The sequence below is a fragment of the Sphaerodactylus townsendi genome, linkage group LG09, assembly GCF_021028975.2.
Source record: "Sphaerodactylus townsendi isolate TG3544 linkage group LG09, MPM_Stown_v2.3, whole genome shotgun sequence".
NCBI lineage: Eukaryota > Metazoa > Chordata > Lepidosauria > Squamata > Sphaerodactylidae > Sphaerodactylus > Sphaerodactylus townsendi.
This window is the reverse complement of record NC_059433.1, coordinates 76719156-76740212: the sequence shown is the minus strand read 5'-3', so window position 1 is coordinate 76740212 and position 21057 is coordinate 76719156. Positions and strand designations below refer to the sequence as shown.

Sequence of the window (21057 nt, the reverse complement as noted above, 5' to 3'; positions counted from 1 at the left end):
AGTTGTCGCAAAAGAAGCTTATTTGGGTACTGCCAAACCTCACTGTTATGTTGATTTTGGAAAGGGACCTCTAGGAGTGTTTTTCATATACCCACTAAGAACTAGAGTGGCATGGCAGTTAGAATGCCAATCTAGGATCTGGAAGTGGGGGTGAGGCTTATTTTAATGTGATTTTTATTGCTGTTTTAATTGTATTTTATTCATGGTGTTTTTGTCGCAGTTTTTTTTTTAGCCTTTGTTTGCCCTCCTAGAGACATTAATGTGAAGCGGGATATAAATATCATAAACAAATAAACGAAGACACAGGTTCGAATCCCCACTCTGCCATGGAAAATTACTGGGTGTCCTTGGGTCAGGTACACAGTCTCAACCTAACCTGCCTCACAAGGTGATTGTGAGAATAAAATAGAGGAAATGGGAATGATATAAACCACTTCGAGTCCCTGTTGGGGAGAAAAATGGGGGTATAAAGTAAAAAAATAAAATAATATTAAAATATAACAATTCCGCCCTAATAAAATCACTTTCCTAATCTACAGATCTCTGCATTCTCACTTAAGAGTTTGGGGATGGTAAAAAAATAAAACAAAACTGAACAAGCTGGCGTTTGCTATTGATATTTCTCAGTTGCGCAAGATAGTTAATTTGTGAATGTATTTTCTCATTCAGGATAACTTAGTAACCCTGCTTAGCGGATCTTTTTCAGATAATGGAGCACCATCCGTAAAAGGGGCCAAAGAACATGTTCAGACCTTTCCAGGAGGAAGGGGAGAAAAGGATAGCTCATTCAAACTCATCCAACCTTTACATCATGCAGGAACCAGGAATATTCTCTCCACCCGACCCTGACATGCTACAACAAACTAAAGCAGCTACTCCTCCGGAAATATGTGGAAATAAGAGATAAATTCTGACCTTTGTAGAAAAGAGTGCCTTTCCCTCAAACCTGAATTGTCAGCTCATAGAAATTAAAAAGACAGAAAAGGAGTGGTTTTTCCAGCAACTTTAATTCCTTCAAGTTGCCTCTTTTAGAACCACTCGTGCACATGGGTGAATTCTTCAGTGTGAAGATGCTCTGGGAAGCTCTGATTGGCCACAGTTTTCTGTTGTTTTCACTGTACAGTTTTATCTGTATTGAAATAGTCGCCAGAAATGGCTCAGGGGTTAAAAAAAAAGTATCATCATTTCTGTTGTTGTCATTTACTGGCCCTGCTAGAAGAGGAATTGGAAATAGGGTTGAACTCAAGACGCTGCCTTATCTACTCAGTCAGATCATTGGTCTATCAAGGTCAGTATTGCTATTCACCCTAGCAGCAACTCCTCAATGTAGAGATCTTGCAGATGCTGTACCACTGGTAGGGACTGGAGTCCTTCTGGAATTGCAAACAGTGTCCAGACAGCAGGGATCGGTTCTCTGGACAAAATGGTAGTCTTAGAGAGCAGATTCTTTGGCATCCCATCTGCGCCCCTTGCCCCCCTGTTTTAAAACTCTGGCCGGGCCCTTCCACACATTTTCAATCCACTTATAATGCGTTTTCAAACCACTTTCACAACTGTTTGCAAGTGGATTTTGCCATTCTGCACAGCTTCAAAGAGCACTGAAAGTAGTTTGAAAGTGCATTATTCTGCATGTGCAGAATGAGCCTCAGTCTTTTCCCAGACTCTGCCCTCAAATATCTACAGATTCCCCAACCTGCAGCCCCTCCCATTCCAATGCACAGACTACCTAACCTAACCATTGCATAAAGATCTAGATAGTGCATTTATCTAATGACATAATAGTCTCTTACCAGTGTAACACTCTGAGGGCATATTTCAAAATAAAGCAATGATGACGAACCGATTCAATGCCATAAGATGTTACAGTGACTCCCTCAAGAGAACCAGGATTTCCCCAGGAGTCGATTTTTAAAATCAGGATTTAGCTTGTTGTGGGGAAATAAGAAATAAATGCTGATCTTTGTAGAAAAGAGTGCCTTTCCCTCAATCCTGAATTGCCAAAGCCAGCGCATACAAATTGAAAAGACAGAAAAGGAGTGGTTTTCCAGCAATTTTAATTCCTTGAAGTTGTTAAACAAAAATGAAATACAGCAGAAGAGGAGTTTGGATTTATATCCCGCTTTTCTCTCCTACAAGGAGACTCAAGGTGGCTTACAAACTCCTTTCCCTTCCTCTCTCCACAACAGACACTTGTGAGATAGGTGCGGCTGAGCGAGTTCAGGGAGAACTGTGACTAGACCAGGGGTAGGGAACCTGCGGCTCTCCAGATGTTCAGGAACTACAATTCCCATCAACCTCTGTCAGCATGGCCAATTGGCCATGCTGGTAGGAAAACTGATAGGGTGGACTCCCTGAGCTATCTAAACACAAATTCTGAATATAGGTCACCCAGCAGGAAAGTAGGAGTGGGGAAACAAATCTAGTTAATCAGATAAGAGTCTGCTGCTCATGTGGAGGACTGGGGAATCAAACCTGGTTCTCCAGATTAGACTCTTAACCCCTACATCACGCAGCCCTCCCTTGCAGTACTAAAATGGCACTTTAACTTATTAGATCCTCACCTTGAACAAATAAGCTAACTTTCCCTGACGAAGAATCCTGTGTAACCAGAGAGCTTGCATCCTTTCAACGTCAACAATGAATCCAATGAGTGGCTAGAGCAGGTGAGGAAAAATCACTTGTTTTTTTCATACTGTTCATGTTGGAAACCTTTATTTGGTGTTATTCTTTGCTTCCTCCAAAGGATCTTGGGGACCGCAGTCTGACCTGGACCTTTCCTGAAACCCCTCCCTGATCAACAGTTCCTACAGAATACAGTAAACTCTACAGGGCATGGTGTTATTCTCCGGGACTGCCCCAGGAACTGGAGTTTATGAGCGGGACTCCCCCACTTCCAACCAAGATGCATTGGGAGATTTATTTCCCACAATAATAGGGGGGGGGGGCTGATGAAGAATCCTGTGTAACCAGAGAGCTTGCATCCTTTCAACGTCAACAATGAATCCAATGAGTGGCTAGAGCAGGTGAGGAAAAATCACTTGTTTTTTTATACTGTTCATGTTGGAAACTTTTATTTGGTGTTTTTCTTTGCTTCCTCCAAAGGATCTTGGGGACGGCAGTCTGACCTGGACCTGAAACCCCTCCCTGATCAACAGTTTCCACAGAATACAGTAAACTCTACAGGGCATGGTGTTATTCTCCGGGACTGCCCCAGGAACTGGAGTTTATGAGCGGGACTCCCCCACTTCCAACCAAGCTGCATTGGGAGATTTATTTCCCACAAAAATAGGGGGGGGGGGCGGGAGGGACCGGTATCCTTAACTAAAGGACTCCCTTTCTCCTTTTGTGCACCTGGCATTGTATAAATCCCAAATCAGGAGCGGACTAGACAAGGTGAGGGATGCGGGGGCTTAGAGGAAGGGGAGGGGGAAGCTGAGTGTATGTTGGTGCTCGTTCCTACTTCTAGGGCTGGGTGTGTCCCCCCCACCCCCTTTTCCACTTTTAATTGGCTGCCTCCTTTCTCTCCCATAGCTGCTGCTGCTCCTCTGGTCCAGAGCTGCGAAGGGGAGAGAAACTCCAGGGGTGGAAGGAAACTTTTGAAAAAGAAGTGCGCGTTCCTTTCTCCTTTTTTTAAAGTAACGCGCCGTGCGGGTTTTCTGCCAAAGCGCTTTTGCTCCCACCGGCGTGCCAAGGGGCTCAGATCTACTCATGACTGCAAAGGTTGGTGTTAATCCCCCCCCTCTCTTTTTCTCTCTCCCTCCGCCTTTGAAAAAAAATCAAGGTGTTTGGAAGAGCCATGACTTTCCTGGGAGGGTTGCAACTTGCAAGAGACCTTGGAGGGTGGGGTGGGAGGAGAATTGAAAAAAAAAGGGGGGGGGTCCTTCTGGATCTGGTGACTTGGAAGTTGGAGACTGCAGGCTTGCTCTTGGCTTTTTGCTCCCTTGGGGAACAAAGAAACATCCAGGGGGGTTTTAATGATCAGGTAGGAATAATTTTTCCAAGGCGAGGGGAAGCTGCAGATCTAAAGGTGGGAAGAGGCAGCGCCTGCGTCTGCAAAAGTTTTTGAGGTGCATCTGCTGCACCTTTGGGTGTTGCAGGCTTTGCGCGGTGCAGTTGCCTGAACTAGATCAGCAAATACTTTTTGAATAGGGTGCTAATTGAGTCGGAGCAATAAAAGCTCGCTTGTGGCACCTCCCAGCCTCTTTGGGCTCTGTTATCTCATTACCGCCTGTTTGTCAAATCCCGCCAGGTTCTTGGGTCTGGATTTAAACCGGACTGCTGCACACAGAACCAGAATTTGATCTCTGCCTATGGGATCGGTGCAGTAAAAAAAGAACGTCACTGAACATGTGCAGAGCGTTTCCTGAGAAGTAGCGCTGCAGACTGGGGGTTGGGAAATTTCTGGGGATTTGTGGGCGGAACCTAGGGACGGACCTCAGTGGGGTATGATCCCTTAGGCTTAGAGGCCACCCTCCAAAGCAGCCATTTGCTCTAGGGGGCGTGGTCGTCTGGGAGAGTTCCAGGTAGGATTGCCAACCGGTGGCTGGAGATCTCCTGGGATTTGATCTGATCTCTGAGCGACAGACATCAGTTCAGCTGGCATTTTGCCACATTAAAGGCTCTCCCCTTTTGAAACCCCGCCCTCCTCGGGCTCTACCCCCAAAATCTCCATGTATTTCCTAACCTGCAGCTGGTAACCCTATCTCCAGGCTGCAACTGGAGGTTGGCAACCACAGCTTCTCACAGCTCCATGAGCATGTGCTGAGAGTTTCCCCTATTTGCTTCCCCCAATATTGCCTTTCCTCAGCATTCAGCCAGAATCCAGAACTTTAGGGCTCTGTACTTCTTTGAATCTTAAGCTCTGAGCCCTGGCACTTATATTGAGAACCAAGCGCTCCAATTCATTTAATTTCTTCAGATAAAGGTGGTGTCATATCACAGCTAATACTGAGGGGCCAGGAGAATTCAAGAACAGTTTTTTTCTCTCTCTCTGCGTTTTTACAAATAATCGCAAAGTGGAAGTGTCACAAGGGCGTGGAAGGGCATCTTTGAGCCTTCCTGTGCTATTTGTGGGCATACAGGAATGTTTATCTATAGGTCTGGAAGCAGGAGGGATCCATTCTGCAATCAAATGTACGTTCCAATTGATGTGAGTTTGTGGCAGTCATGAAGAATGCAAAAAAAATTTCTTTGAATTGTGAAGTATTGTTCTAAGTAACCCTCTAGCCTGGAATCTTTTATGTGTATATTGCTGACGATGCATTAAAAAGTGGAAGAAAGTCACTGTCAAATCACATGTATGTTCCTTGTATTGTGGCTTTCAATTCATATTATTACGCAAGCCGAAAAGACTCAAACAGATCCAACCTTTGCTAGTGGAAATTGGCCATCTTTCCCTTGATGCTGGTTAGAGAAATGTGCTCAGAGGTTTTGGTTTGTCGTCTTTGTTATCTTCCTGCCTTAACCAAACTGGGTGGCAGTGCCCTTTCTCCTCTTTCCTTCTGCTTAGAAATGCTCGTCCCCAGATGCAGCGTGGAGGCGTTTATGAATAGACAAGATAAAGGGGGTCCAGGGTCATGCTTTATTTACTCTGTTTAAAAGGCCGTGGAGCTCACATCGGCCTGGAAGATTTAACCACTAATTCTCGACATTTGTAGATAAGCTAGATCCAAGTCCAGTAGCACCCTCAGAGACTGACATGATTTTGAGGTTCTGGTAGGTCTCTGAGATGCTACTGGACTGAAATCTAGACGTTCTACAGCAGTGATGGCAAATCTTTTCGAGCGAGTGCCCAAACTGCAACCCAAAACCCATGTATTTACTGAAAAATGCCAACACAGCAATTTTACCTGAATACTGAGGTTTTAGTTTAGGAAAAACGGTTGGCTCTAAGGCATATGTTGCTCAGGAGTAAGCTTGGTGGTAGTCGGTGGTGTAGGAGGTTAAGAGCTCGTGTATCTAATCTGGAGGGACTGGGTTTGATTCCCAGCTCTGCCGCCTGAGCTGTGGAGGCTTATCTGGGGAATTCAGATTAGCCTGTACACTCCCACACACGTCAGCTGGGTGACCTTGGGCTAGTCACAGCTTCTCGGAGCTCTCTCTTAGCCCCACCCACCTCACAGGGTGTTTGTTGTGAGGGGGGAAGGGCAAGGAGATTGTAAGCCCCTTTGAGTCTCCTGCAGGAGAGAAAGGGGGGATATAAATCCAAACTCCTCCTCCTCCTCCTCCTCCTCCTCTTCTTCTTCTTCTTCTTCTTCTTTTTCGCTTTGAAGAAACCGTTCAACACTTCGAACGGGTGAATCATGACCCTAGGAGGGTTTACTCAGAAGCAAGCCCCCCACATGACAAACTCTGTGCATGCGAGCCCACAGAGAGGGCTCTGAGTGCCACCTCTGGCATCTGTGCCATAGGTTCGCCACCACTGCTCTACAGCAAACCAACATGGCTGCCTTCTGAAACTGGACATCTGTAGCTATCCTGCAGCCATTTTTGCTGTGGCTAGACCTCCACTGGGGTTACCAGTTCTGGGTTTGGGAAGTTCTTGGAGATCAGGGCTGGTAGAGTTTTCTGAAGGAAAGGGCCTCATTGGGGATGTGATGCCAAGAGTGCCCATTCAGAAGTCGCCATTTTCTTCAGAGGAATTGATCTCTGTCATCAGGAGATTGGGAACCATAGGCTCCTGCAGAGTTGGGCTGCAAGATAGGATGGTCAATCCCAGATTGTGAGGCTCTGCTAGATTTGGGGGTGGAGCCAGGGGAGGGCGGGGTTAGAAAAGGGAGGGACCTCGGTGTTGTGTAATGGCCAAGATGCCACTTTCCAAAGCAGCATTCTCTCCAAGGGGACTGATCTCTGTAGCGTGGAGATCATTTGTAGTCCAGGCCCTGCTTAAAGGCTAGCAACTGTGCAAGATGGCAACCCTTGAGCGCAGGCAACTGGCAACGGTTGTCCATGTGTTGTTTGTATCCAGGCTACGCTACAGCAATTATTTTTTTTGGGGGGGCTGCTTTTGAAGATTGTTTTCAAGCTTTAGTAAGCCTAGAACACAGTCGCAAAAATTGTTTGATGGTATTACTGGTAGAGAGACCATGTTTCACCAGTTGGGCGATCGTAGTGATTCTGGGACCCTGTACAAAAGTCAAGGATGGGACCCAAAATCACAGGGGGTCAGCCCCTTGACACTATTTTGTAGGCATATAAGCAGAGAGGGCAGCGGCAGCTGGCAACTAGGGTTCCTTGGCAGTCAGGGCTTCGGGCAGCTCGCCCCCGCCCCCGGTCAGACTGCTGATGTCATCAGTTTTAAAAGGTCTAGACTAGCAGCCAATTTAGTTCTAGGCTTAGTTCAGTGGTCCAACCTTTAACGCCCTAAATCACTGTTTCCCAACCTTTAGATTGGAACCCAAAATGGGTTGTGAGGTCTCTGAAAGTGTGTTGCAGGCCGGCTCTGTCTAATGGCCACCCTGTCCTTTCTATTGCTCTTTTTTGTATTTTGAAAACTAAAACCCAACCTTGGGAACAGTATCTTCCATGCATTAGTTGGCATTTCTTCTTCTTCACTGTATACACATGTTGATCAAGTGAAATGAGTCCTGATAGTTACTAGAGAGTGTTTCTTAGATTCCTAGAGGGGATTGGAGGGAATAATGGAAAAGGAGGGGGTAGTCAAAGGCGGGAACGTTATCTCCATATGCAACGGCCGTGTAGGTCAGAATGCTGCTTGCTTTGGGTTTATAGCAAGCTGCAGCTGTGCTCTTTGTGCAATATTTGTTGGTTTCTCAAAAACATCTGGTTAGCCACTGTAGAAAAAGGAATGCTGAACTAGATAGGTGCTGAGGTCACAATTTGCCGAGGGTGCCAAAAAACCTTGGGCCAGCCCTCACTGGGTCACCACACCAAGTACATTTGGAATTGTGGGTCACCATACTGATAAGCTTGGAAACTGCTGCTTTAACCCCTTCTCACTCCTCTCTGCCCTCCCCCACTGACACCACAACAGTTTCTTTCTCTCTTCAGGATACCATTTCAGAAGGATCAGATGAATGTTTTGTTGGTTTGTTTTTTAAGTTTCCCACTGAAGGTCTTTCACTGAAGCAATAGACCAGTGAAATTAACAAGGAATTGACAAGGAATCGATTAACATTAGACCAGAGATGGCAGCAGGGAAAAAGCCCGCAGGCAACCTCCCCAAACGGTGGATCTGTTCATCTAGGGCATAGGTGTCACTCTCAGGCCCTCCAGATGTTCATGGACTACCATTCCCAGCAGCCCCTGCTAGCATGGCCAATTGGCCCTCTGGCATGGGCTGATGGGAATCGTAGTCCATGAACACCTGAAGGGCCTTAGTTTGACACCTGTGCTCTAACTCATAGGTGTCAAACTTGCAGCCCTCCATATGTTATGGACTGCATGATGCTGGCAGGGGATGATGGGAACTGTAGTCCATAACATCTGGAGGGCCGCGAGTTTGACACCTGTGATCTAGGGACACTTTGCAGAGGGAATATCCCTGCGTAAACAAACAAAAAAAAAAACCTTCTGGAAAAAAATTACTGCGGAGCAAACACCTGTGAGTAAATAGTGCAGGCACAAGTGGCTTGTGGTAATTTTTATTCTAGTCTTTTTGTATATTTATTTTAGCGTTAAAGAAGCTGTCACCTCCTAAAGATTGAAAGGGAGGAGATCAGGCACACCTCCCTGGGGAGATTTGTTCCATAATTGTCACCATCTGCAAGTCGCCATCTGCAAATTTTAAATTGTTCAAATTTTATTAATTTAAAATTGTTATAGATTGTTTTATATTTGTGTTATATGATGCTGACGTACACCGCCCTGAGCCCTTCGGGGGAGGGCGGTTTAAAAATGAAATAAACAAACAAACAAACAAACAAACAAATAAATAATTGTGGGGCTGCCACTAAAAAGACCTTCTTTTGTTCCTACCAAAACAAGCTTCTTTGATAGGTGTGACAATCAGCAGGGTCTCTCCAAGGGATCTTAATTGCCCTGTGCAGAATCCACCCTAGTTAGGTCCTAAGTATCCATAAGATCCCATCCTTGGATGGAAATAAGTCAAACTAGAATCCCCGTTGGGTAGGATCCAACCCTTATCTTACCATAATTTATTATTTATTCATTAATTTATTCAAATATTTATATCCTTTCATTTTGGCTCGTCTGAAGTCTTTCGCCAATCTAAGGAGGCTTAAGTGGCGCTTATTGGAGGATGAATTATTGAAGTTGGAGGAAGGCTGCTTCGATGGTTGTTGGATCTAGCCCACAGGAATTTATTTCTGGTCAGGATCAGGTTGTAATCGTGTTTCCTGAAGTAGGTGCTTTGCAGGTGCATTTTAAAATAGAGCTTCCCCCCTCTCTTAAGACTGGCATTGCTACAGTTTCTTTAATGTAAACCTGCCACACAGGAATTTGGCAGGTAAAGTTTTTTCCTGGCATGGCCGTAAGTGGTGGAAAAAGGTTTACCTGTTAAGCTCCGTGCCAGGAAAAAATCACCTACTAAATTTTTATATGTCAGACTTGTTAAAGGGATCAGAGCAACCAAACAGGAGCTTCTGGTTTGGGAATGAAGTATTTACAAGTCATGAAAAGCAATGGAATTTTGGGATGCATGGCTGTAACATGTCTTGGTGGTCTCTGGATTATGCCTTTTTAAAAATGTAGTAGAGTAGCAGTTTAGCTCCGTTGAAATCAGCGGGTTTAGAAAAGATGTAATTCTGTTCGGGACTGCACTATAATTCATGAAGGCCCAGGACCACTACTGTGGCTATTAGCTACCGGTATGTCCCCCTAAACAGGAGATGAGTTGTTGCAATTCAAGAAGGATATTGACAAGCTGTAATGGGTCCAGAGGAGGGCAACCAAAATGGTAAAAGGTCTGGAATCCATGCACTACGAGGAGAGACTTAGGGAGCTGGGGATTTTCAGTTTGATGAAGAGAAGGTTAGGAAGTGATATAATAGCCATGTTTTGATATTTGAAGGGATGTCATGTTGGTGAGGGAGCAAGCTTGTTTTCTGCTGCTCCAAAGACACTAGGAAGTAACGGGTTCAAGGTGAAGGAAAAGAGATTGCACCTAAACCTGACAGTAAGGGTTGTTCGACATGTACTACCTTGGAGTATAGTGGAGTCTCCTTCTTTGGAGGTTTTTAAACAGAGACTGGATGGCCATCTGTCAGGAGTGCTTTGATTGTGTGTTCCTGCATTGCAGGAGGTTGGACTTGATGGCTCTTGTGGTCTCTTCCAACTTTATGATTTCAATGATGCTATGTTAGTCCAAAAGTCAGATCTGTAAATCTCCAAACACCATCCCTTATTAGGGTTAACCCAGTGACCCATAGCAGTGTTCAAGCTTTCAAGTTCCCCAGTATTCATCTGGTCAGACGTAAACAAAAATTAAAAGGCAGACATCTCAGGTCATCATGATCCTGAGACCCTTTCATGACTAAAAGATATGGTGAGAAGATTCCTGGCAGGCAAAGAAGAATGTTAGAGTTGCTGCTGGACAGGGAGCCATAAAAAGCAAAGAGAGCGATTAAAGCCACTCAAACAGGCATAGCTTAAGGAATAATCCCCCGCCCACTAAAAATCACTCCAAGGAGACTCAAGTCTCTTTTTAGAAGGAAGAGGAACCCTGTGTTCAGAGGTGATATGGCAGTGATGGCAAACCTTTTCGAGACCGAGTGCCCAAATTGCAACCCAACTCCCACTTATTTATTGCAAAGTGCCAACCAGCCTGGCAGATTTAGCACCTGAATCACAGGGGTTTTAGTCCTGTGTGCAAGCCCGCTGCGCATCTGCCCTGTACTGCTCCACGAGTGCACTCCCACCCCACCACTCTGCCTCCCACCCCACCCCCAGCCCTTGGGACAGAGGCCAGCCTGCCCATCCTAGCCTCCCACCAGCAAGTCCCGCACGCACTGCTCTGTGCCTCTGTAGCATCTCCACCTCCTCTGCCTCTGCCGCCCCATCGGGCAGCAGCCATCCGGAGCACAGGCACCAGGCCCGCCAGCCAAGTCCTCTCTGCTCTCCGTGGGGCATCGTGCCTAGCAGCCCAAGCCAGCCTAGATGTGTGTGTGTGTGTGGGGGGGTGATTTTCTGCCCCACCGCATGATGAACCCTGTGCACGCGTGCCCACAGAGAGGGCTCTGAGTGCCACCTCTGGCACTCGTGCCATAGGTTCGCCATCACTGTGATATGGTATACCTCTGAGTATCAAATGTCAGAGACAGCTAAGGTTTAAGATTTCCTGGGGATTTTTGGCTAGCTATGGTGGGAGCAGTGAAGACATTCTTGTGTCCTAAGGCAGTGATTCTAGACTTCAACTTTACATTAAGCTGTTTCACTGGTCGAAACATTCAAGGGATGTCTGGCCAAGAATGCAAATGACATCACTGTGCTTCCTTGATGCTATTTATGTTTATGCTGATAACCAGTGGTGGGATTCAAATAATTTAACAACTGGTTGTTTACAAGCACCATTTTAACAACCGGCGGTTCTGCCGAAGTGACGCAAACCTGCTGAATCCCACCACTGCTGATAAGGCTCCACAATGAAATATGACCAGACAAAGTCTCATCCCACTTACTGTTTTAGCTTCTTATTGTGCCTGCTGGGCTAAGCCAGACTAGCCTCTCAGTACTGCCTCGTCAGGGCTGGTTCAGAGCAGAGATTCTACCAAGCGATTGGCCTCGGCAGTGAACCCATACTGACCACCCTGCTGGGTGTGATACGTGTGTGTTCAATTGATTGGAAGCTGAATTTTGCTCTTTTCCAGTGCAGTAAGGAGAAGCATAATTCTGTTTGTGATTTGATGGTGACTGCAGAACCATGGATGGCAGTTCTTCCAGATTAATAAAACTGGAGGATTTTTTTAAAAGCATTATCCAAAATGTACGTTGTGTGCCAGAGAAGATTTGGTGCTCCCTAAATTCTGCTCCCAGACATCTGTTCTATTTTCTCCCGCACAGCCTGCTCCCAGGGAGCATATCCAGACAGGCAAATATTTCTCACATGTAGACACTGTGCGGAGAGGACAACTGCTGGGCAGATGTGCAGGCAACAGAATTGTTCTTCCTTCCCTCCTGTTTGCTCCAGCCAAGCTTCTTATTGTGGCATGTAGCTGGCATCCAATACTGTTTGGCTGCCAAGAGTACATAGCAGCAGCAGCTGGTACAGCAGAATGTACCTCACCTGTTGTAGAGCAAGAGGAACTACTTGCCACTGTGTGGATTCTGGTGATTTTGAAAGCCCAACAGGAAGAGCACTCCAGAGCCGAGATGTCCAGTGAGAAGGGAGAGTGTGAATTAGTCTGGGGCTGTATATATGTTTTATTATTTATTTAATTTGGCTATTATACGCCCAATCCCCGAAAGGAGCTCTTGAGTTTGTGTACTTAAATGCGAAAGAACTCTGTCCCCATGTCACATGGTGGGAAACCATGAACGATATATACCCCACTAAACATTCCCTTCACACTGGACACAGTGTGTAACACCTCTGTGATACACCTCTGAAGATGCCAGCCACAGATGCAGGCAAAATGTTAGGAACAAGATCTACCAGACCATGGCCACACAGCCCGGAAAAACCACAACAACCAGTTGATTCCGGTTGTGAAAGCCTTTGACAATACGTTTGTTATTCTCTTCCACCACTGCATCCATAGTTTGGAGTGGGGGCTTCTGCGTCAAGATCCTGATGAGGTAGCCTTGGGAAATGCTGGGGTTTGCTATGGTCGATTCCCCACCTCAAAAATGAAAGTAGATACAAACCGGTTTGGTAAGATTTGGGACCTTTTGAACACGGTTTCATGGTCCCCACTGCAGCTTCTGCCCCCTTGTTCCCAGAAACGCAGCAGGCATACAGGAGTCCCCACTGTCGGCGGATCAAACGCGCGATCCGCTCAGGGGCTATCTTGATTGGCTGCTGCGTTGTGCCGGGGCGGGAATTTTTTAAACTTTCAAACTGACGGATCCACATCTGCGCAGACATGCGCAGAACGATTCTACGTAGAGATGAAGAAACGGGCGATTAAAACAACGCCTTGTTTCTGCGCACCTCCATGTATCCACGTGGATACGATGTGTAGAACTGCTTTGTATTGCCTTCTACTCAGTCAATCAGTCAAAACCGCCCCCATGTTGCTTCGTATCCACGTGCATCTCCTGTCCACGAAAAAAAAAGGCCTGCGCACGCATCACGCACAGCCCACTGCGTCCTGATTGGATGGGAGGCTCCACGTCACTCACAAGGGCAGGTAGTTCGACTCTGGATTCGCCCCCTCAACTTCCCCACTGCTCCAGATTGCCCATGCGTTTTTTGAAAAGGTCTACTTTCTTCCAGGTTCTAAAATAACACGTGCTGGGGGGGGGGCCCAGAAACGGGGTGAATGCGTGTTCGGTGCTGGTGAAGTGGGGAGTTCTGCAGGAAACCTGGATATTTGGAGTGACAAGCACGCATCTAATCGTGAGTGGGGAATCGACCAGTCATTTCGCAGATAATTAGTGCTTTTGTTCTACATAATTTTCTTTTTTGATTAACAAAAAGACTGGCTGTAGTGGGTTTTCTGGGCTTTGTGGCTGTGGTCTGGTAGGTTTTGCTCCTAGCGTTTCGCCCGCATCTTATTATGACATGCCTCTGAAGATGCCAGCCATAGATGCAGGCAAAACGTTAGGTGTGGAAACTACCAGACCATAGCCACAAAGCCCAGAAAACCCACTACAGCCAGTTGGTTCCGGTCGTGAAAGCCTTCTTCAATACATAAACAAAGAGTTTGTTAATAAAAAGAGTTTAAAGAGTTACATTGAAGAAAGAATTCCATGATGTAGGTTGGACTGCAAAATCTGTGAGGGTTCTTGTGATTTTAAAGGTTGCATAGAATCCAAGACAAAATTTTGGCAGTTAAAAAAATATAAAGCTGCCCCCACTGCATTAGGATTTTTTTAAAAAATCTAGCGTGACAGAAGTTTTTTGAGTTCTGCTTCCTGAGGTAAAAAGTCTCACTCCTGTGAAGAAACACAATTCCACCACCAACTGTGAAGTAATTGGTAGTCAAGAATATTATCCAGAAAGACCTAACTGTAGACACTGAATGCTCATTGTAAATATCTCCACTTCCTGTTAAGACAGTACAGTGTAGTTTGAATGTCAGGCAAGGATCTGGAAAACTTGTGTTCAAATCCCCACTCAACCATGAAGTCAGCTGCAACTTGATGGTGTTTTCTACCACCAGGGTATGCATGTTCTCCAGACAGAACTTTATATGTACAACCCCACAATTCTTTCTCCTCAACGAAAGAAAGGAAAAGTGAGGTTAGTATCTATGAAGTTGGACTGCTGAGCATATGGCTCTGCAAGAAATACTAGATTCAGGACAGAAAAAAGAAAATACTTCTTTGCTTGACGAGTAATGCAGCTGTGGAATTTAGTGCCAGTGTATGTAGTAATTAACATGAGCATACGTAACCCTGAGACCACTGGCAGGAAATCATAGAATCATAGAGTTGGAAGAGACCTCGAGGGCCATTAAGTCCAAACCCCTGCAATGCAGGAACACACAATCAAAGCACGCCTGACCAGTGGCCAGAAGCCACCAAGAGGGACAGAAGTGCATAGCGCTTACTCCCTGGGTGCACCCGATTCTGTGAGTCGCGTGGGGGGGCAGAAAAATCCCCCTGGCCCCCCCACGGCACCCTGCCCCCCTTCCGCGGCGCCCCCCTCCCCCCATGGCACACCCCCACGGTGCACCTCCCACTTACTTTTAGGAATGGAACATCCCAGAGAAGAAGCCTGCCTGCGTTGCCTGGGCCTGGTGGGAACTATATTTCCCAGGGGCTCCTGGGAAATGTAAGTTCCCACTGGAGGCTGGGCAGCAGAAACAGAGTTTCTTCCGGCCTGCTCCTTTCCTAAAAGAGGTGGTGGTGAGAATCAAAGAGATGCAGCCCGGGGCTGCAGAGGCCGTCAGGAGAGCCAGAGTGTGCACTGGGCGCACTCTGGCCTAGCTACGCCTCTGCGCCTGACAGATGGCCATCCAGCCTCTGTTTAAAAACCTCCGAAGAAGGAGAGTCCACCACACTCCGAGGTAGTGCATTCCACTATCAAACAGCCCTTACTATTTCGCACAGTAAAATCCAGATGCAAAGTGGATTGAAAGTGCGTTATTTTGCATGTGCCCAAGAGCTTGTAGAATCCTGGAGGAGGGAGAGAGAGTGTTTCCCCCTCCCTTCCTTCCTTTCTCTCTGAGCATAGAGAATTTCTGTAAACGTCTCATCTGGAATTTATTGCAAGCCCCCACCTTGTATGTGGAAGGACAGTGCAGATGGAGCTGGGATTCAAGGTAATCTCAGGAATACCTGTACTGTCTCATTGGTTCTGCTTAGTGAGTCCCCATTGTTACAGGTGAACCAGTAAATGGACTTGCTAACTAGGTACACAGTCAAAGGTAATTAAAAGAAATGTGACTGCTTGACCCCATGTGAAAAAGTGACCACCCAAATGCTCTTAAAATTGACATTGTGTTTTTGCAGTTGTCTTGAATGTTAACCAAGAGGATGTTTTCAAACCTTGCTGCTCTGACTGAAATAGTATCCCCTCTGCTGAAAAAAAAATGTGTATTTACAGACCTGTTGATACTGTGAGTTTCCAGTGGCAAGGATGAAGATCCATCGTCCGTTCAAGACACTGAGCTGGTTCTCCTTTGTGTTCATGGCGGCCATGGTTCAATTAATAAACCACGTGCAGGCACAAGGTAATATTTCCCCCCCTCTAAGAAAAATATATGTTTCACTCACGCTCTCTGATGTGCAGAAGTGGCCTCTGGCTTTCTAATTTTCAGCTGACCCCTTCTCGTTGAAAAATTTATCCCACCTTTTTTTCCAGGCGAACCGTAACTCCTCCAATTTCGTGCAGGTTTCATGGTATATGTCTGTTTTGTATAGCTTGTACCTATATTTTTGAAGTGTCTGTGGCCCTTTGCTCCATCAAACAAGTATACACTGTGTTGCCTTTAACATATGTCCTCAAGATGGCTCATGTTGCTTTTCTCGCCCCTGTTTTCAATAACTGACCATCTCTCTTTGCCTTCATAACAGCTGGCTTAACTTTTAGCAGATATAACACCAGGCTGTGTGCTTTCTGGCTGATAGTTACCGAAGTGTGAAATGGTGTGGAAAGAAAGAACAGGTCTAACGTTTGCTGGTTTCTTTTCAGCACTTCTCCTTGCTTGGGAAAATGGTTAGGGGAATGTGCTGTCTAGTTTCATGTATTACCTGAAGCAGGGGTGTTTGGGCTCATTTTGTTACAAGAGCTGGATATGATGTAAATGTGATTTAATCAGGCCGGGCTCTTGCGGGGAGGGGGGTTGGTGGATGCCTGGGTTGGCCCCAGAATGTCACTGGGGGGGGGGGGGGGGCCTGGACTCATGAGCCCGCAGTGGGGTGAGGTGTTTGCCTTGAGAGGGCTTATTAGGCCCCTGACCCTGCTCCAAATTTGGCCAATTTTCTGGCCCCTGGGCTGTGTGTTTGACACCCCTGACCTGAAGCTTTCTAATTCAGTTCAGTGTCTCTTGTGAAAAGAAAATATGGATGATATCAGCTGTTACTGTTCCTCTGCCTTGCATTCGTGTATGGAAGTGTTGCCATTAGTTTATTGTAGACCCTTGTTGGTTGTAACTATGGGGAAGTCATGGAGTTTGTATAAATATTAAAATGATTTCTGTTATATTGCTAGCTATCAGTGTCCACTATAATTACCTCCTGCCAAAGATGAAATATCACAGTTGGTGCCTGTAATTGATATGAGAGTTGCCACTGAATATTTTGTTCCTGAGTAAATGCTCACATTTGTCATTCAGATCGAGAATAGTGATTGTTGTTATTGACTAATGATGGGGAGAGGAGGTTGGATATTCCAACACAATTCAACACCATAGGTGTCTGCCACAGTTACTTCTGTCTCCTGTTCTCCACTGCCCTATATGGCACCACTTTTTTGCCACTGTTCCCATATCTGACCAAATTTGTTATCTGCCTTTCACTGGAATGGGTATTCTGAAGCAACCATGGGGCTATCAGTATGTGCTGTATATAAATGGCACTGCAGTTCTGTTTGTACACATATGGCACACATTTTGACATCTGGATATGTGACAGTTACAGTCCCCTTAGAGAATAGTAGGGGTAGCACCTGTTACTTGGGTCAAAAGGAGCGAGGAGTCTTTGCTGAAAGAATGCAAGACCAAATCACCAAGCTTTTGTTGGAATCTGGTTTGAATATTTTATTGGAAACTGGTTTGAATCTAAAGCATGTAGCAGACCCATCTCTGCTGGCTTAGATCTTAACTGAAATTGTATGCCCAACCATCTTTACAATGCAAAGGCTACTCCTTTTCATACATGCATGTAGCAGTTGGACCTGTTAAAATACCCTTAACTATAATTATAATAATTCTTTTCTAATGTATGTAATCTGTTAGTGCAATTCACTGCAAAGTGGCCACTGCTTATGTGCTTTACAACTTTACAGCTCATCCCCATACATCTTTACATGGAAGTGATTTCTCCTTAATTCAATGGGGCTTATTCCCAAGGAAGTATGGGCAGGCTTGCAAATATAGGCCTATCCCTGTCCACTGGCTTTCATTCTGAGAAAAGACAAGGAATAATAAGAAAGTGACTTGATGAGAAGCTAAGGGAAGGTAGTCTGGAGCATAGGTGTCAAACTTGCGGCCCTCCAGATGTTATGGACGACAGCTCCCATCATCCCCTGCCAGCATGATGCTGGCGGGGGGATGATGGGAACTGTAGTCCATAACATCTGGAGGGCCTGCAAGACTGGCACCTGTAATCTGGAGGATCCTAGTATAGTTGGCTGCAGTTGTTCTTCACAGCTTCAGTGCTTAGCATCTCCAGCTAAAGGGGTCAGGTGGTGGGTGATGCCAAAGACCTCAGGCTGGGGCCCTGGCAAATGGCTACCCAATCCTGAGTGGATAACACTGCACCTTGATGAGGATTACAGTTTGGTCCAAGTCTGGCATGTGACCAAGGGTTTGGAGCCACAGCTGTTACGTTAAATGCAGCAAGGTCCATTTTTGTAAAGGCAAATGTTAACCTTAGGTCCACGCCTTGCATGTTTCAGACCATCTTTCTGTCTCTCTGGCGCAAAGTGTTGTTTCTGGAGGTCTAACGGTCCAATGAAAATTAGCCAAGTGTTAATGTTCCCTGTATACGGGAAAGCCTTGAGATAATGTCTCTCAGAAGAGTTGCTTAGTCCAAGAAGGGGACATATGAGGTCAAATGTCAGACTGCGCCCCATTTAGTCATGTGGGGGCCCCCAACGCCCCTCCTCCTTCCCCCGGGGTCCATACACTGACTTCAAGATCTGGTGCAAAAAAAGTTGTTTGGTCGTGGTGGGGGAGGGTGGCTGCCCACATCCGGGGGGGGGACACACACTCAGATTTTGTATCGGGCTACATTTTCCGCAGATATGCCACTGGTGTGTCTATCCAACTTCTGGACGAATGCATTGATGCTGCTGCTCGCACATTCCTGTGAAACATTCCTGTGAAACTACTAAACAAGTTTGAGTGACTGGTTGTTTTTTTTAATGTCTGCTAACTTGACTGAATTTGGACTGATTTTTGTTTCTTTTTGCAAGAAGTAAGATTTTATTCCACAGGCTATAAAGGTGTCCCACAGAAATAAAGATTCCCTCTCCAGGTTGGTGACTCTGAAGTGATTCCCATCAGTATCTTCTTGTTTGTCCAAGAGTTAGATTAAAAAAAAAAACCACTTTCTCTAGTTGTATGTATTTTCATGTGCGTAATCAGTCTTTGCATAATTATATCTAAATGCAATATCTGCCTATGTGACCCCATCTGTAATTAGTGATCAACATGGAAATTGGTTGGCTTTGTTCTCCTCCCCCTGCCCTATTCGAACACACGTGACTATTTAGTGAAAATCATCTAGTTATGTAAAGACTCTTCCGCACAATTTCTCTAATCTGTTGTGTTTTAGCTTTCTGGTTATATACACAGAACAGCTGTGTATTTTCCCCCTGTCTGTGTTGAATGATGGAATGGTTTAGGGGTTGTGGAAATGTGCCTTATTTGGTGACGGTTACTTACTAGTGATCTGAGTTCTCTGTTTCTTTGGAAGGCAAGGGCCATGGGACAGGGACAGGTCCAATTACTAATGGCTACCAGTTAAAGAATTTGTGGTATCAAATGCTGGCCTCTTGGCCCGAGACCTTGGAGAGTTGTTCCCCACTATTTATTATTTATTTATTTATTTTTTTCGATTTATTATACCGCCCCATCCCCGTAGGGCTCTGGGCGGTGTACAATACAATGCACATATACAGATAAAAATGCACGTATACAAGTAAAATAACTAAAACCATTAAAAGCAGCAGTAAAATAAAAACTAGTAGAAAGATTAAAACTAACACGCAATGGCGTCCGACAGATCCATTTCCAAACCCTCTTTCAGGGGGAGATCAGCAAACCCCAGATGGCAAAGGCACTGATGTAAAGGCCATGGGGGGGGGCACCATCAACGGCTGGATCCTCCAAAGGCCTGGCGGAACAACTCCGTCTTACAGGCCCTGCGGAATTCAGTAAGGTCCCGCAGGGCCCGGACAGCTGGTGGGAGAGTGTTCCACCAGGCTGGGGCCAGAGCTGTAAAAGCCCTGGCCCGTGTGGAGGCCAGCCACTAGAGTAAGCTATGCATAGGGTTATCACGCTGCAGCCGGCAAACCCTGGGGAGAAATGTGGGGTAGACCTGGGACATCACTGTCACACCAGCACCTGACATTTTCTTCCACTGAAGAAAAGAAGTCACATCATTAGCTGCTCTGGAATTTCCAAAAACTCCATGTTTTATCATACAGTTTTTGTAAAGTCGGGGGTGTTCACAAACTAAGTGCACTGGTGCAAAGCTGGCACCTACTCCATTCTCCTGTTTTCTCCTACCTGTGCCCCAGGCAGAGGCGCAGTGGATGGAAATAGTGCCCGGGGCAATGACACCTGATTTTGCGCCCCCTCCCCCACGCCGACTTGGCTCGTCTGAGTTGTCACGAGGAAGGAGGGGTGTGGGGGCGATTTTGTGCCCCCATGTGACAGGATGGCATGCACCAGGAGTCACGTGATCCCACATGTCCCTGTGGGCGCTCCTCCCCTGGCCCCAGGCACTAGGTAAAGCAGCAGTATACCAGGAAGTCTCCTGCTATAGCAAGAGGTCTGGGATCGCTAGCTACGTGGGCCTAGATGGACTACTGTTGTGGGCTGCTTCATATGCTTCTCAGACAGAAAGGCCCCTTCCGCACACGCAAAATAATGCATTTTCAAATCACTTCCACAACTGTTTGCAAGTGGATTTTGCTATTCCACACAGCTTCAAAGAGAACTGAAAGCAGTTTGAAAGTGCATTATTCTGCATGTGCGGAATGAGCTAAAGAGAATCCTACTCATGTAAAAAAAATCTAGATGAACAATACCATTCTAATCAGAGTTAGACCTTTCGTTCAGTGGACTTGGAAAGGTCATAACTCTGCCTAGGATGATTCTGGAAATTAATTAATAATCTCAAGTAAACCTGTATAAATTTTAAAATTTAGTTTACATGCTACTTAATTCTAGAGCTATGCTTCCTAACAAATATTTTGGAAGTTCTATTCCTCCCCACTGAATTGCTTTTCCTTGACTTTTTTTGAAACAAGAGGAGACATTTTGTATTTTTTCTTATTTGCCAAAACTAATTGTATATCGCTTGCATTGCTGGGCGGTGAGTGGGTGGGTAAAATTCAATAAAAATGATATTTGATGTTTTTATAAATCTGTGGGTTCCATTAATATTGCCAGATTTATGCTGCCCGGCTTTGTGTTGTCCCTGACTTGTATGAAAATCTTGAAAATGAATTTCAGATTACCTCTTGTAGTTCCCATCACTATTTTTTTTTTCAAAAAAGTGAAAGAAACCCTTAGGGTATTCCAGTAAAAATCTAATAGGTTGGTTGCTTTGGGGTTAGGTTAGGAGTTTGGGGGCACT

The 21057-nt window shown here is 45.7% G+C and overlaps 1 protein-coding gene across 3 annotated transcripts in view; it reads left to right on the top strand.

The window, feature by feature from the left end:
• Positions 1 to 3499: 3499 nt before the first annotated feature.
• The window catches only part of LOC125438892 (collagen alpha-1(XIV) chain-like), a 35108-nt gene continuing 17550 nt past the window's right edge, over positions 3500 to 21057 (top strand). Inside the window, exons 1-3 of one of the 3 annotated variants that reach the window (XM_048507558.1) lie at positions 3908 to 3982; positions 5098 to 5149; positions 15632 to 15758. In XM_048507558.1, coding sequence (XP_048363515.1) covers positions 15665 to 15758 — 94 coding nt within the window. In that variant the 5' untranslated portion in view covers positions 3908 to 3982; positions 5098 to 5149; positions 15632 to 15664. Of the gene's footprint in view, positions 3721 to 3901; positions 3983 to 5097; positions 5150 to 15631; positions 15759 to 21057 lie in introns of those variants that run through there. The other 2 variants (XM_048507557.1, XM_048507559.1) reach the window with 2 other exon arrangements.